The sequence below is a fragment of the Penicillium vulpinum genome (genome assembly GCF_028829585.1).
Source record: "Penicillium vulpinum strain IBT 29486 chromosome Unknown utg000004l_segment0_segment0, whole genome shotgun sequence".
Taxonomy (NCBI): Eukaryota; Fungi; Ascomycota; class Eurotiomycetes; order Eurotiales; family Aspergillaceae; genus Penicillium; species Penicillium vulpinum.
The window spans coordinates 1,636,484-1,650,791 of record NW_026643244.1 but is presented as its reverse complement, the minus strand read 5'-3'; the positions used below and the strand labels follow the sequence as shown (position 1 = coordinate 1,650,791).

The following is a 14,308-nucleotide window of genomic DNA, read 5'->3' as shown; positions in this document are numbered from 1 at the left end:
CGTGAGAGATATTCCTTGATCTTGAAGAATTCATCTTCAAAGAGTGAGCTTATTTTATCAAATCGTAACTGTAAAAGCTTCTAGGTAATACCGCCTAACTGGGAGAGAATCTTGGCTTTGCTAGGAGAACCGGCTGATCTCCAAAATTTTGAGAGTGGCCTACCAGGCGCCTCACTCATAAAAATAAACGGAATACCGATATCATTATCAGATAAAGCACTGTGATATATTAGTACTAGAAGCTTGCGGTCTAGGAGATTTCGTTACCAATAGTGGTATACTTCTGGAACTGGAATATCGCTATAAGCCCCGAGGTATCGGAGCGTAGCAGCTTCACTTGCTAGTAGCTTTATTCCTATTTCTATTGGTATAAACGTTCTAGTGTATACAGATCTAAAGACCCATCGTACCCTATCTTCAAACAAAATAAAGATAGCCCAGTTAAAACTTCCCGAGGCGGGACGTTGATCGCGGTCACAGGCACATAAAACGCCCTGCCGCAGCGCGCTCGCTTGACGGCACAGAGCTTGGAGGTCAAAATCAGCGTATGTGAATATGTCGGGTTTCGAATTTGGCGACATTTTGATGGAAGAAATTGGGTAAGGAAAGAAAAGGAGGTCAAAAAGGATATAACCCGTTGGGCTTGCGGGTCGAAAGATCCAGGGATGAGTGGTTTAGTTCCGCTTTAAATGACCTACTACGCAGAGACCTACCCTTAAAAGCGGTGAGAGCCTACGAAGCGAAAGGGGGTAAGGTCACCACACCAAGAACCGGGTAGTGTTGGAAATTTATATTCAAAGGGCCTATAGGGCAAGAATATTCAATTTGTACACATCATGCTGATAGTGGTATTGATCCGTAATTATGATCCGGAACAAGTGGACTTTTATAAACACCAGCCAACGAACCAAGATGCAGCAATGTAATTACCGCAGAAAAGAACTCCGAAAACACCACATAATTTCGGTGGGTGAACTCCGGACTCCGCATCTAATGGTCTATCCGGCGTTATCATTGGCCTACTACCAGATCCCGATCTATGAGACTGAGATTAGATTCCGATCTGATGAGTATCGGAGAACAAGGATCCTCAAGAATAATGTATTTATTTTATATCTATTCAAATGCCCCGTTTCCTGCTCTGTATTCTCATATCGTCTGTGTTTTCTATCTACTTGCTGACTATCACGCCATGAAGACAGAATTGCAGGCGCATCCCGTCACGGGAGAAAGCCCCGATGGACAACTCCGTGAGGCTACGCTCGAGGAGGTGCAAACCCTTCCGAATGTGGCGGACAAATTGCCTGGGCGAGTGTGGCTGGCTTGCTTGATTGCTGCTGCCGAACGATTCAGCTATTATGGTGTGCAGGCTACGTTCCGTGAGTAACTTGCATCTCCTTGAATCTTGAATTGGAAAGATCGCTTACATCTGAAAATACGGAGTGTAGAAAACTCAATCCAATATGGACCCAACGACAGAATCCCAGGAGTACTTGGCCTCGGCGAGGCAATGGCGACGAGGATCAATTATGCTTTCACGACCATTGTATATATTCTGCCCATGCTCACTGGTGCCATTGCCGATGGGTGGTGGGGAAAATATAAGATGATTAAATGGGCAACTGGGTACGTTATTCGACAGTCTTTCCATCGCTTACCTCTAACCCGGTGGTTTTCCTCTCGGAATATAGTATTTATCTGATTGGTCTCGCAATCATGCTCTTCACATCTATTCCCCCAGCTATGGAAGCAGGCGCTGGACCCGGCGGATTCATCACCGGGCTAGTATTAATCGCGATTGGACTTGGTGGGTGTCAATCGACTATTGTTCCTTTTATCGGTAGGGTTCTCTACTACTGTTATCTTGGTTCATGAGAATCCTCTGTCATGTTTATTGACTACAGTAACAGCGGACCAGTATGATGAGGTCCGATCTCGGATCAAAGTCACGGAAAAGGGCGAACTGGTGGTAATCACCCGAGATCAAACAATTACATACATCTATAGCGTCTACTTCTGGTGATTTTACGAAACTCCACATGCTATATTAGGCTGCATCTAATTTTAGCTACTACAGGATGCTCAATGCAGGCTCTCTAAGCAGTATCGCCACCACCGTCTTGGAGGAGAAGGTTGGCTTCTGGGCAGCATACATTGTATCTTTCACCTGCATGTTGCTCTCAGTCATTCTACTGCAAATTGGTGACAAGGCATTTGGTAAGTATTTTGCTCTGAATAGTGCATACCCTTAAGGAAAGTCCCTTCAATAGATCTAATCCATTCATGGCTGCAGTGCAAGCCCCGTCCTCAGGAACAGTGCTCCCAACTGCATGCAAAGTGGTGGGCTGTTCGATCAAAAATGGGTTCAAACTAAAGACGTCCTCTCCGGCATATCAAAAAGCAATTTATAACAGGACCGTACCATGGACCGAGGAGTTCCACGCTGGGATTTGCTCAGGCTTCAAGGCCGTTAAAGTCTGGTGTGTCCTTCCTTGCCTATCCTACTATCTTCATGGTGTCTCTGCAAAAGTGAAATATCCTGTCTGACTCATGACCCCCAAAATCAGCTGTGCTTGGCCAGCCCTTTGGCTCTGTGTTGGCCAAGCCTCTAGCAACGGCATATCCCAAGCTGCCCAGATGCAAACAATGGGCATCCCCAACGACGCTATCAAAACAAGTAATGCAATCGCACTTGTTATTCTCGGTATAGCGATCCAGAAATTATTATATCCAGCCTTGGAGAGACGGAAAATCCAGTTTAAGCCAATGTCCCGCATCACCGTGGGATTATTATTCATGACGCTAGCCCTTGCATACGGAACCGCTGTACAGGTGATGATTTATCATGCAGGACCTTGTTATCAGTATCCGACAGAGTGTGAAGCCTATAATCATAGACTTCCTAACCATGTGAATATATTCGTCACTGTACCGATGTACGTACTGGTCGCCCTAGCGGAGATCTTTGCATTCGTTACGGGGAGTGAATATGCCTATAAGCAGGCCCCGAAGGATATGAAGAGTGTGATTCAGTCCATATATGCGCTTATGACTGCAATTGGTTCGATTCTCGGAATTGCTCTCACTCCGTTATCCCACAATCCCCTACTGGTCGTTAGCTGGGGTGTGGTGACAGGGATCATGTTTGTGGTTACTTGCATCTTTTGGGTCATCTTCCACAAGTACGACAGAACATAAGTTCCGAGGTAGAGCAACAACATACAAAACATGTTTCCATACTTTACACAGGCCGGTCATGGACCACGCGTTCCGGTCACACGAAATCTATAGCAGCTATGTTTTCCCCCGATCTTTCTTTGGCAGAAATCAGTCTCTGTATACATCGAGAGAATATAATTTTACTACTTCCACCCTCAACTTTTACTACCTGAACACCTATGTATGCTACTTCGGTTTGGGCGCCATATAGACAGGCTTTTTTTTTAAAAAAAATTGATCGGTACCGGTCAGCAGATTTCTTGTTTTTTTTTTCGTGAGTACAGATCACAAAAGGACCGAGGGGCTATTGACCTGCATCGGAAGTCACAGCTGGCCGATCATGGTGCGTCAAGGTGGATTCCAATATCTGGCTAAGTCCGTTCTTAACTCCGATGGTTTGTATCTTGTAATTGTGCTCATAAACTGTAATTCAACCAATGCCGGCATTATCATATTAGTCTAGTCCCTTAATTCCATCCATGGGAACATATTTAAAGAGCACCATCATCCCAAGGGTAATTTGTTTTTCAGTTCATTCACACTTTGCTCTGAATATAGATCTTACAATCTCCACGCAACAATGTCGATTCCCATTCGACCCCTCGGCCGCAACGGCCCTATGGTACCTGCCGTTGGCTTTGGCCTGATGAGCATTGGTGGAGCCTACGGTCCAGCAGGATCCCTTGACGAGACCGTCGCTTTGCTGGAGCATGCACATGCCACTGGACAGAGGTTTTGGGATACTGCCGATCTGTATGGCGAAAGTGAAGCCATCGTTGGCGAATGGTTCAAGCGCTCTGGCAAGCGTGACGACATTTTCCTCGCCTCTAAGTTCGCTCTCCAGCGCGACCCGAAGGTGGGCATGTCTGTCCGCTCTGATCCCGAATATGTCAAGCAAGCTTGTGCGAAAAGTCTTGCGAGTCTTGGTATTGATACCATTGACTTGTACTACTGCCATCGTGCGGATGGTGTGACGCCTATTGAGAAGACTGTCGAAGCTATGGTGGAGTTGAAAAAGTAAGACAATGCCCCTCCACCCCTCCCTTCACTCCTCCGTTCCCCACTTCTCTAATCTAACTAAATTAGCCTATCACTAACGGATTGACTATACAGCCAAGGAAAGATCCGGTACCTCGGCTTGTCTGAAGTTTCAGCAGCAACTCTCCGTCGAGCCCACGCTGTCCACCCCATTACCGCATACCAAGTGGAGTACAGTGCCTTTGCACTGGACATCGAGTCACCTACTGTCAATATCTTGAAGACCTGCCGTGAGTTGGGTATCGCGGTTGTAGCGTACAGCCCCATCGGCCGTGGAATCCTGACTGGAGAGATTCAGTCTTCCGCTGATATCCCCGAGGGTGACTTCCGTAGCATGGCACCTAAGTACTCCGAGCAGAACTTCCCTAAGATCTTGGAGTTGGTCAACGGCCTGAAGGTTGTGGCTCAGGCGCATCAGACTACCCCTGCACAGGTTGCTATCGCGTGGCTACTTGCCCAGGGACCCGATATTTTCCCCATTCCGGGAACCAGGTCTCCCAAGAGAGTCGATGAAAATACTGCGGCTGCTCTGCTGGAGCTGACAGACAAGGAGGTGCAGGATATCCGCGACTTGGTAGAGCGAACGGAAATTCCTGGCGATCGGTACCCTACTTTGTAAGTGGCCTTCCATTATTGTCGATGTTTGGCGCTCTTCACTGACCACTTATATAGTCTGATGGGCAATATCTTTGCCGATACACCGGCGCTGTAGAGGGACAGCAGTTTCTTGCCACGTCCAATATGTATTTACAATTGACATAGTTTGATTGAATCTATGTGTTGATTAATCATTATTTACAATTGAAAAATCTCAGTAGGCATGTTTAGCACACAGCTTGCTCCACGGATCAGCACAGCTGGCTCGTAACGGAGAATTTCCAGTTCATGCATAGGATCAAAGACGGAAGGTTCCGGGAAGGAGACAGATCCAGACCCAAGCCAAACTTCCTTCGGTGTGATATCCATGATCGCAGGCACCAGCTCCTTAACCGATGGCGGGTGATTTGCCAGTGGCGAGGGGATTACGCGAAGGTTCAATCCCGGGATAGTCTGAGATACAGCGGGAAGGAGAGTCGAGGGTGCGAAATTAAAGTTGGCAAGCATTTGTCCCACTGGTCTCTCGACATGGCCCCGTAAGATGTGTGAGCCAGTGTCTATATTGAGGGAAACCTGCCCGAAACGCTTAGGATAGCCGTATTGCTCACGGCCGCAGAAGATGGCAGATTCGTTGTTCAGGATCAAAGAGAGACAATATGTGAAGGCTTTGCCTTTATAATTCACATCGACAGAGTGGACATACTCTTTATATGCGCCGACAGTGCTCATGCCATAGTCGACTAGCATGGCAGAGACCAATGGCTCATCTTCCAGCTCGAGTACATCTGGCACCAAATGACGAATGCTCGCGGAGGTGACACGGTAGGAAATCTTGAGGAGGGTAACATCACTGAAGTGCTGAGTATCCAACGTGTATGGAGGAGCAAATTGAGGCACCGCATTGGCGCTGACGGAGAGAGTTCCAAAAGGCATTCCCAGGGACTAAAGTATTATGAAAAAAGAGTGATGATTTTTGGAAACACCTAGCTAAGTGGAAGTGCAATTAGCAAGACATTATATACTTCTACATACCTAAAATATAATGTTTTATGTATGCACATGTCTACCATACATTTGGGCGTCGGCTGTGATGATCGGCTGTTAACAGTACCGGAGTCCCGGAATCTCAAGTTCCCGCAAAGTCCGGTGTTAACTCCAGGAGCACACATCTTCAACCTGGGAATAATGCAGTCGAGCACAATTCAAAGTTTGTTAGGATCATCAGCTTACCTACTCCCGTGCAGTACCGTACGTTGTATAGGTAAAGTACCTAGGTCCGAACCAAGGTTAGAATGTGGGGGTGCGGGTGCTAGATCCACAATAAACTCTAATGCTGACACGGTAGGCTTGGCATCTCTTGGGCTATTCGGCATAATGCATCATACAATTGCATGCGAGAAATCCCATACCAGGCGGATTCACATGAGTGTGATAAAATATACTCCGTATTGGTATTTATGCATCAAGAAAGCGATGTGCATTATGATTAGGGTAATCAATTGCTTCCAAAACTTGTAAAGAAAGTCGTAAAGTAACACCAATCAATTGCTCGAACAATATAGTCCAAACTACGGAGTACTGGTATATACATATATGAAATTTTGTATAATTTACATAGTCACTAGAAGGCTGTGATTCCAGGCAGGTTTATTCCAAGTTAACTAAATGCTATGCCTACAATTATTATCCATCATGTCTCAATACATATGTTCATAACGCAGTAGATACTTTATGACTCTTGGTATCGATACAACGGGTTCGCATCGATGATATAACTTTGAAAGATAAGCCGCCATCGATCGGAGAACCACGGCATAACTTCCCAGCACCGAGCGTGCCATGGGGCATCTGCTCCAGGCCAGGAGCCGGGGGATGAGATCCAACACCGGACGCCATTGTTTACCAAATCGTTGGCGAACTCACCGTGGTCAATCATGGGAGGGTTACTGTGCAAGGATATGATAAGCCGTGACCTTACGGACGGCCATGGCAGCGTATCGATATAACGATAATGTGGGATCGTGAGCTGCTCCCAGGTTGGTGAAAGGCTCGAAGCAAGCACCACGGGAGATGAGACACACGAGAAAGAGGATCGGGTATTGGGGTTCATGATATCCGCAAGAGGAATTGATAGAAGATGCGCATTGATCACGCAGGCAGGTGCGAACGTCAGCCATGGGGTGGTGGGGAAGGTAGAGTGGACGGGCGGATCCAACAATTGACGAGTGCGAGTCAGGGAACGAGAAATTTTGAAAGGGTCATCGGCTGGTCCCTGTAGACTTGCTAAGAAACGCATTCCGACGCTGCATACAGCTCCGATATCCAGATCGCCCAAAGTTTCGGCAAGGTACTCCGTCCAGGACTTCAAAGGAGCGCACAGGGCACGCTCGAAAGACTCCGAGTCAATGGCTGAGCCCATAAGAATTATCCCGTATTTGATAATATCTCTAAACCCTAGATTTTCAGCTGCCATGATGGAAGCCACATTTGCGCGTTCTGAGTCTGTTGCCAAAGAGTGTAACAACATGTCCCAGCTGGCAGAAGATGACTTGGTCATATGCTCATTGGAAAAGCCGGTGCCGCATATCGTCGAGGGAAGTCGGTATTCTGGGAAGATCTCTCCCATTTCTTCCACGGCTAGTTCGGAGGATGGTTCGTCTGTGTGGTCGGGCCTTCTATGGGACCCTATCGGGAAATTATGTGCAAGCAGCCCCATTTTTTTAGCTCCTAGAAATGCATGGCAGAAGCATATTAGTATTCGTCAATCAATAAGCGGTCAATCGATGGCGAGCTGGTGGCGACATGAATCGTGGTTTACTGACGACGTCGACGTTGTGCCCTTGCATTTTGGTATTTTCGTCTCTCCTTGACCCAAGGTAAAGGTGAAGAAGGACGACTCTTAGCGCAATGCTGTTCTTGTATGATAGAACCAGCCATGAGTAGTGGGGCGAATATGTAACGGGATTATTGACTGTTAGGAGAATAAGGAAGAGGGAGAGTAAGGCGGGGTGCATGCACGTACATCTTGAGGTCGGGAGAGACCTCGGGCCTTCGGGAAGTGGAGCGGGTGTATTACTAATATATTTCTACCACCTGCCAGTTGCCGCGATGGTAACCGAAACCCTCAACTCAATTTTGCAAAAAACGCGTTTAGTAGCAATCAATGAATGATAAATTATGCATATAAATGATGATTCGGCATACAGACTCTATCAATTTCAAAATTTAGTACCTATTCACTCCATCCATAACTACTGTGCTAAACAAACCGAGTTAGATGAAAATGAAATGTCTCAAATTCTATATCTATAGACAACAGTGGTAGAGATTAAGCTATAGCACCCAAATATTAATCATGCTTCCTTTTGCAACATGAGCATCTCTAAAAACGACCAACGAGACATATCTCATTAAAATGAACTCTTTTCACCATGAGTTGTTCGAGTAACCGCAACAGCCCCCTTCTCCGCGTAACCAGGATCAACTGCATCGATGGTATACCCATCACTCCCAACGACATCATCATCTTCCACAAAGTCCTTGGGCTCCATCCATCCAGATGCCTTCTTCATATCAGGCGGGGCGGAAGCCAAACATGACAAGTAATAAACGCCAAATGCGATTATCAGACCGGTAGGGTAAGCGATATAGTAGAATCGCTGGATACCTAGAGGTGCCTTGACACCCATCTGGAAAAGGAAACCGTAGAAGTTCGGCGCAATAGCAATAACATAGGCCAAGAATGCGCGCCAGTTAAATCCGTGGAAGTATCGGTACGGACTTGGTTTCGTGACATAGAGGGCCGGAATGTTGAGTAGTCCTCGGCGGATAACGTAGTAGTCGCAGATCAGAATTCCGGTGATTGCTGATAGGAAGATTTGGTAGGAGGAGAGGAATGTGATGAAGATTGAGGCTGATGCGAGGAGATACCAGGGGCAGATGGCGTAGGAGAGGACTAGTGGATTTGTTAGCTTTAGGTTGAGGCAAGCGGGATTGAAGTTTTTCTTCTTCTCTTACCGGCGCAGATGAAGAATCCTCGTTTGACTGAAATGTATCGTGGTAGCAGAGCTGCAATGTCGTTACCCGCACTGATGATTGTTAGTATTCGGATTATCAATGTGTGAAAATAGGATTCTTACGGGATAGAGTTCTCGAAAATGGCAGAAAAGACAGTTGAATAAACGAATGCCAGAGCAATAAAGGCACAGGCCGTGCGGTTGCCAGAGGTGTACCGCTCTCCTTCCATCAATTTATCCAAGAATTGCAGAGGGTTCCAGATAAGCTAGAGAATTTCCGTCAGTTCAAATTTCAAGCAAGGCTTTTGATATAACAAACCTCTCCGAAGATTTCTTTGCTAGCTGATGCGATGAGGTTGCCGAGAATAGCAACTAAAAAGTTCGACAATGGGAAGCTGACAAACTGGCCGATGAGGACATCATTAGGCTTTGTAGCATATCGCTGGAGATCAGACGCGTTGGAAATGAAAGTTCCGCAACTTGCAAGTCCCAAGAACAAAAACTTGAAAATAAGATAACTTTTCTCGGTGCCCTTAATCTCTGAGGGTGCATTAATTGACTTCAGAGAGCCACCGGCCAGGCTCACAGTCCATCCCAGCATAGCAAAGGCTGCGCCGAAATAGACCACGACTTTGGCATAGACCAGGCCCTTCATTTTCGGTACCGGCACTATCAAGAATGCGCAATTGATAAACCTGTCGAGATTGGTTAGCAACAGATCTAGTATTCAGATACTAGTCACTGTACCAATAGACGAAGAAACACATCATTTGTGCTGAGGTCAAAGCCGACTTGGATCCCATCTTATCCGGGATATTTTCAATGGAAGGGAATATAGCATGGAGGAAGACACTAGAAACAAAGGTCAATAATCACACTCTTGGAGGTTCCAAAGAACGAAAGCTCACTATAAACATTGCCCTCCCTGAACGGAATTCACACCGTTCCATACAATTGACATGGCCGCACGATTAAAAGTCGGCCATAATGCTCCCCAATGTCCAAAGCTGGCGCGACAAAGAACGGGGAAGGGAATGCGGTACATAGCACCACCACGTCCGTTGATAGCCATCAACACACCGGCAAGAATCTGGCCTGCGAAGGAGCACCCGATCGCTTCCCACATAGTCAGTCCCATGGACATTCCCGTGGAAGCTGTGTATAGATTGCTGACGTTCGCAGTCGCAGAGAACCAGAACATGATATAGGTGAGTTGGGACCATGTTCGCTCTTTTACTGGTGTCGGTCGGATAGAGTCATTGTCAAGCATATCAACGGGGCGATCGAGTCCATCTCTTGCAGTTCTTTTCACTATTAAGAGCTCATGGAGCCGTGATAGTTTGGACATGATGGAGATTGTGGATTGGGTTGGTGGGGTATAGTGTGGAGTAAAAGAATAAGATGGTAAAGATGGGTCGAATAAGAGTGATGATCTTAGTGGCAAATTCTGAAACTTGAACAAAGGGGGAAAAGGATGGAGAAGTACGTGTAGGATATATGCTGTTTAGGGCTTCTAAAATGGCCAATTGACTGATAAGGAGTTAACTCTGAACTGTCCACTGGCAGCCTACAAAACACCCATAATCGGGAAGCCGATGCTATCTCCTCACGAGAATAAAAAGCAAATGTAACAAATGTAAGTCTATCTTGGCTTATCATTCCCCCCATGCATGTGGGCGTAGATAGGCCGGCGATTGCCGTCCGACACTTGTCCGACGGTCCCCGGTGGATTTGACCTCAATAATCTTCCGAACGCATTGCGGGGGAGAAAACGTGGATAAATTCACGAGCATCCTCGACTTGGTATTGGTTATATCTCGAATTAACAATGGCAACCCTGGTCGAATATACCCAAGTCGAACTCCTGACACTGAGCGGGCCAGAATTCCGCCGGGTATCAACTGCTCCTCCGCGCCCACCAACCGATGATGAGATCCCGGTCATAGATCTCGCCTCTATCGACAGGGATCTAGAAGCGAGAAAGTCCATCGCGTCCAAAGTCAGGGCGGCGGCCGAGAGCACGGGTTTTTTCTACATCAAAAACCACGGGATCTCAGAAGAGCTTATTCAGAATGCGCTATCTCAAGCACAAGCTTTCTTCGACCAGCCAATCGAAAAGAAACAACTAGCATCAAGCAAGACGCAAAAGAATGCAGATGGATGGCATGGGCTCGGAACTACCCAAATTAACAAAACCGAAACCAGGGGTAAACACTTCTCCCTCCCACCCCCACCAAGGCAGGCATATCCCTGTCATATCGCGGATGACTAACAAAAAACGTTCCCAGATCGCAAAGAGACATTTTCTCTGCGCTACAATCCCAGGAACGATCCAACTGTCCCCAACGCGGACACACTATCCACCGAAGATGACTTCGCATGGGAGACAACAAGCCATCTCCCTGGGTTCCAGGAAACAACTATTAAATTTTACCAGCACCGCCTCATGCTCGCACGCAAGATAATCCGTATCTTCGCGCTTGCTCTAGGCATGCCGGAAGACTATTTTGACTCTGTGACCACGAACCCCGGCGCAGACGGGCTTTACGTACACTATCCCGCTACCCCAGCCGATGCGCTCGAGGAAAACAACGGGGATGTTGACGTCGGCATCGGCTCGCATACTGATATCCAGTGTGTCACTCTTCTGTGGCAGGATATGTCTGGCGGTTTGCAGGTCCTGTCGGCCAGCGATGAGTGGCTCGATGCCCGGCCTATTGCTGGCACGCTGGTGGTCAATATTGGCGATTTCCTCCAGCGTCTTTCGAATAATAAGTTCAAGTCTACAGTGCACAGGGTTTATAATCGCCAGCCTACCTCCAGGTACTCGATGCCTTTCTTCCTGGGTTTCAATCCCGATTCAGTTTGTAAGGTTGTGCCTTCGTGTATTGACGAGACTCATCCTGCGCTTTATGAGGCTATCTCTTGTGGAAAGGTAACTTCCACCCCCATTCTATACTTTTTCGGTATTGCATATGCCTAACCTTCGCGTCTAGTGGCATCGAAACCGACTTGAACTCGCACACGGAAAGCCTATTTCTTCTTGAAGATAAGGACTAGTACTCGAGGAGACATGTATTTCAATTCAAATTACAGTCAAATAACAGACAACGCGATTCATAGATTTTAAAATTGTTGCATAGGCCCATTCATCGCCTCCCAGTCAGAAGCGGGCATTGAGTCAATAAACCGAAACGGCGCCCAGTCTGCGACCGAGCCTGGATATGAATAAAAGGTGTCCTCGGGAACTACTGCCGCTTTCAAATCCAAAAAGTCCTTTGCCTTCTTCTGTACAACATTCGTTGCCCAACTAAATACCCCCTCAATACTCCTAGGGATCCTAGCCTGCGTCCGTACATCCTCCATCAACGTATATGTTGCGTGCACATCCGATATACTCGAGCAGTACTCCGCTAGGGTAATGCCCGCGTATGCGGTAAGCAGGTAGTCGTATGTTGGTCTAACAAACGCATTATCAGCGGTGGAGAGGATAAGAATCTCTCTCACTACCAGCTGAGCATGGCGAATCACCGTTTCGGTCAGCTCATTGGTACGCTCATTGCGCATCAGCGAGTCGGGAGACGTGGTTTGATTATGCTTTGCCAGTTCCCAGCGAGATAGTATGAGAGACGCGCAAGAGTGCGCCCATCTTAGTACATCGGTGCCTTCTGTGTTTAAAAGTCAGCATAGTAATACCTCCACCAGCGCGCTTAGATTAACTTGCTCACCTCCAAGGTATTTGCGTCCCCATCTATTGACCATTTCCCAGGCCTCTGGCACGGAGCTGACGGTGTGGTAGATAGCTTCGTACAGGTGAATATAGAGCTTGAGCTCTGCTGCAATGATGTGATCGAACGCTTCAAACCCGGGGTACTTGACAATCTCCGTCCACTGATGAAGACGTTCGCATGGAACCACTGATGGCCGACCGGTGCCGATTGCAAATCTTGGAACCTAGTCAGCTTTTATGTCCATATTTAGAAGTGGGCTTACCACTGTAGCTTGGAAGTACGTACTTTAGATGCACCAGCGACGCCTGAATCCACATCCTGCACATGTTCCGATTGGTTTCATCGTACAATCCTACGAGAGACACAAGCTCAGATAGAGGGAAGCTGAGCATGCAGTGGGTGATAGTCGTGCTGCTCATCAGCCAGCTGTCGATATACTTACCACCTGGCACAAGTGGTCCAAAGCTCCAAGCACTGAAAATAAGCATGGCATGTATGGTAGAGATATCAACGGGCGTCTCTAGAGTCTTCATGCCCAAGTGAGACTTGACCAATGTATGAAGGGTTATGTGCAAGTTTGTGCGGTTTAGACCAGCCGTTGCCCGAATACCTGCTAGTAGACACATGGCAAATAGCAGAGGATGGTTCTGCTTTAGATCCGTATGAGTTTCATGTGGGAATGGGTACCATGATGATATCTGGTCGAAGCCATGCTTGAAAACACTGGCGAAGTTGTCTGAATCCAAGCCCATCTGGGTCATATTTCCCCGAAGCGAGTCGTTTTCCCCAGTTGTCACCCGCTCGGTGATTAGACTTCCAACGTGGCGCACCACTGCGATTGGTGCTGGTTGGATGTCGGTGGTTGCCGATATATCGGTCTCCGATGGCACATGCCTCGTGGCTTGGCTATCGATATCTTTTCTCGGGTTTAAATTGCTGCTTGTTCCGTGCATTTGATTCGCAAAATCTCTTATCATTGGCCGGTCATTGCCGAGAAGGTGAGATTTTAACAATTCTTTCATTTCAGAGAGTGAGGTTTCCAGAGCGTCAAGCCTAGTAGACATTAGTCAGTAAAAAGAGCCTCGGTTTATACAGACAAAATTATAAATACCGGTTTGCGCAATGGCATTCAATAGGCTGGGTAGACGTCCTCTCTGGTCTACCAATAGATCCTGAATCTGGGCTGGTGATAGCAGATGTGGATGGAAGAGAGCATTCAAGCCTATTTGATATCCGATTAACCCCATAACCATCCTCAATAAATAATGGAAGTTTATTAGGCTACCTACCTGAGAGAGATGCACCGAGCGCATTGCCTCGAACCTGGAAGAACCTCGCATCGTGTCTTCAGCCGTCGGCACGGCTGGCAGGACAAAATCCGTCGCTTGGTCGGCATTTCATGGAGTGGAATGTCCCATGGGATCATAAGATATTGTGAAGTCAACCTGAAACTCGATGTTCTCCGCTGCTTATCTGGGGTTAACAAGACGCTAAGACATCTTGGGTTAGCTGCCACAGTCCCGCGGTCCAGTGGCAGTTTAGGGTTATCAGTATTTCACATGCATCCGATAAGGAGAATTGGCATTTGATACCTCAATGAAATGAGTTACATGAAATGGAATAGTAGAATAACTTTTTCGATTTTTCTGCTACATACATGCCATTAAACTGTGACCTTCCTCTTTAAGAGTTCGGGGCCCTAACTTA

At 47.1% G+C, this 14,308-nt stretch overlaps 7 protein-coding genes across 7 annotated transcripts; 3 read left to right on the top strand and 4 right to left on the bottom strand.

Annotated features, from left to right (window-relative positions):
- Positions 1–1,192: 1,192 nt before the first annotated feature.
- N7479_009181 (uncharacterized protein) lies at positions 1,193–3,198 on the top strand (the record flags this gene model as incomplete). Its single annotated transcript, XM_057256874.1, has 7 exons — positions 1,193–1,379; positions 1,449–1,626; positions 1,692–1,840; positions 1,911–2,019; positions 2,078–2,217; positions 2,294–2,480; positions 2,568–3,198. The coding sequence occupies 7 exons, from the start codon at positions 1,193–1,195 to the stop codon at positions 3,196–3,198; spliced, it is 1,581 nt and encodes a 526-aa protein (XP_057104332.1).
- Positions 3,199–3,799: 601 nt separating this feature from the next.
- Positions 3,800–4,969, top strand: N7479_009180 (Aldo/keto reductase subgroup; the record flags this gene model as incomplete). The annotated part of the gene is made up of 3 exons (XM_057256873.1): positions 3,800–4,236; positions 4,333–4,872; positions 4,930–4,969. 3 exons carry the CDS (start codon positions 3,800–3,802, stop codon positions 4,967–4,969), a joined length of 1,017 nt encoding a protein of 338 aa, XP_057104331.1.
- An 83-nt stretch (positions 4,970–5,052) lies between these two features.
- N7479_009179 (acetoacetate decarboxylase family protein) lies at positions 5,053–5,787 on the bottom strand (the record flags this gene model as incomplete). Its single annotated transcript, XM_057256872.1, has 1 exon — positions 5,053–5,787. The coding sequence occupies one exon, from the start codon at positions 5,785–5,787 to the stop codon at positions 5,053–5,055; it is 735 nt and encodes a 244-aa protein (XP_057104330.1).
- A 796-nt stretch (positions 5,788–6,583) lies between these two features.
- N7479_009178 (DUF3425 domain-containing protein) lies at positions 6,584–7,570 on the bottom strand (the record flags this gene model as incomplete). The annotated part of the gene is made up of 1 exon (XM_057256871.1): positions 6,584–7,570. The coding sequence occupies one exon, from the start codon at positions 7,568–7,570 to the stop codon at positions 6,584–6,586; it is 987 nt and encodes a 328-aa protein (XP_057104329.1).
- A 694-nt stretch (positions 7,571–8,264) lies between these two features.
- N7479_009177 (nucleobase cation symporter-1 family protein) lies at positions 8,265–10,218 on the bottom strand (the record flags this gene model as incomplete). Its single annotated transcript, XM_057256870.1, has 6 exons — positions 8,265–8,809; positions 8,872–8,942; positions 8,994–9,136; positions 9,190–9,565; positions 9,618–9,722; positions 9,779–10,218. The coding sequence occupies 6 exons, from the start codon at positions 10,216–10,218 to the stop codon at positions 8,265–8,267; spliced, it is 1,680 nt and encodes a 559-aa protein (XP_057104328.1).
- Positions 10,219–10,698: 480 nt separating this feature from the next.
- On the top strand, positions 10,699–11,917 carry N7479_009176 (isopenicillin N synthase family dioxygenase; the record flags this gene model as incomplete). Its single annotated transcript, XM_057256869.1, has 3 exons — positions 10,699–11,077; positions 11,159–11,805; positions 11,867–11,917. 3 exons carry the CDS (start codon positions 10,699–10,701, stop codon positions 11,915–11,917), a joined length of 1,077 nt encoding a protein of 358 aa, XP_057104327.1.
- A 79-nt stretch (positions 11,918–11,996) lies between these two features.
- On the bottom strand, positions 11,997–13,653 carry N7479_009175 (transcriptional regulator family TF; the record flags this gene model as incomplete). The annotated part of the gene is made up of 3 exons (XM_057256868.1): positions 11,997–12,538; positions 12,599–12,816; positions 12,887–13,653. Coding segments are annotated over 3 exons (1,527 nt in total), but the record flags the coding sequence as incomplete, so codon positions are not given.
- Positions 13,654–14,308: the final 655 nt, after the last annotated feature.